Source organism: Crocuta crocuta, unplaced genomic scaffold (assembly GCF_008692635.1).
Source record: "Crocuta crocuta isolate KB4526 unplaced genomic scaffold, BGI_CrCroc_1.0 scaffold433, whole genome shotgun sequence".
NCBI lineage: Eukaryota > Metazoa > Chordata > Mammalia > Carnivora > Hyaenidae > Crocuta > Crocuta crocuta.
In genome coordinates, this window is record NW_027530001.1 from 3,053,137 (window position 1) to 3,054,574 (window position 1,438).

Consider the following 1,438-nt stretch of genomic DNA (forward strand, 5'->3'; position numbering starts at 1 on the left):
GCACTCCGGGGAAGCTGAGACCCACCCAGCATTTTCACGGTTTGCTTGTGATTCTGGTCCCTTAGCGAGGCGCCCACCGCCGCGTCGCCGCGCTTTCTCCGCCACAGCTTCCTGCCGATGAGGCTGTAGAGCACAGTGAGGCAGAAGACGGGCAGGAAGAAGAAGACGCTGGACACCCACACCATGACCGTGAGCAGTCCCGAGCGCACGGCAAACTCGGTGGCGCGACACTCGCTGGTGGCCCGAGGGTCCGTGCCGTTCTCGTGCTCCACCCCGACCAGCACGAAGATGGGCCCGGCGCTGCAGAAGGCCACGGCCCAGATGACCAGGATGACCAGCTTCACCCGGCCCTTGGTCACCACCACCTTGGCCCGCAGCGGGAAGCAGATGGCGAAGTAGCGCTCGACGCTCAGCGCCGTGATGGTGAGCACCGTGGCGTAGGTGCAGCTCTCGCTGACGAACTGGAAGAGTTTGCAGAGCAGGTCGCCGAAGTTCCAGGGCCGGTACTGCCACAGGCGGACGAGGTCGAGGGGCATGCAGAGGAAGATGAGCAGGTCGGAGAAGGCCATGCTGGACAGGTAGAGGTTGGTGGTGGTGCGCAGCTCGCGGAAGCGCGACACCACTAGCACGGTGAGCAGGTTGCCCGCGATGCCCACCACGAAGAGCGCCACGCAGGTGGCTGTGACGCCGGCCAGCAGCGGCGCGGGGAAGAGCTGCAGCAGCTCGTCGGGAAACGAGTCGTTGTCCGGGGGAGCGTCCCAGCCCAAGTCCGGCAGCGTGAGGTTGTAGCCCGGCTCCTCGCTCGGCGTCGCGTTGCGCATGCTGCGGGCTCCCTTTAACCGGCTCTGGGATGCGACTGCCCCGAGAGGCTGGATCCGGCTTGCCCCCGAGGGTGCCCTTAGCCGCGAGACAGTGCGAAGGAGGAGCCGGCGCGGGCTCGCAGGGAGGATGCTTGGAGAGGAGAAAAGAGGTAAGTGAGCGGCAGAGGCTCTGGGAGAAGGGGAGATTGACAGCTTGGGGCCCGTAAGGGGGGAGGGAGGGAGACGCACGCGCGCGCACGCACTGGTGGTGAGGCCGAGTGACCCACGCCTCCCTGATACCTCTCTTCCCCGCCGGTATCTCCGCCAAGCGTAGCCTCTGGCTGGCGCCCGCTCGCGTACCTTCGCCTTCGCAGGGGCAGCCCCGCCCGTCCCGCCTCTCCGGCGCGTTCTTGCCCCTTGTGCGCCTCGCGCTTCCCCGGAGCGTCCCGCTCGCGGCGAGCTCGGAGACCCGGCACTGCGCAACGGGAGAGAGGCGCTGTCGTTCCAGCCGTGGGCGCTGTCAGCGTGGAGTGGTCTAGAAGGACAGGTCACACCCGAGGGGGGGGCGGGGACGGCGGGAGTGGCGCGGAGAATGCCTTCAGTGGCCGGACGCTCCCGGACCTGGTGGGGAGAAGAAG

General features: G+C 67.7%; 1 protein-coding gene across 1 annotated transcript in view; it reads right to left on the bottom strand.

Annotated features, from left to right (window-relative positions):
• Positions 1–821, bottom strand: part of GHSR (growth hormone secretagogue receptor) — a 3,287-nt gene extending 2,466 nt beyond the window's left edge. The window contains exon 1 of the mRNA XM_077763630.1: positions 26–821. Coding sequence (XP_077619756.1) covers positions 26–821 — 796 coding nt within the window. The remainder of the gene's footprint in view (positions 1–25) is intronic.
• Positions 822–1,438: the final 617 nt, after the last annotated feature.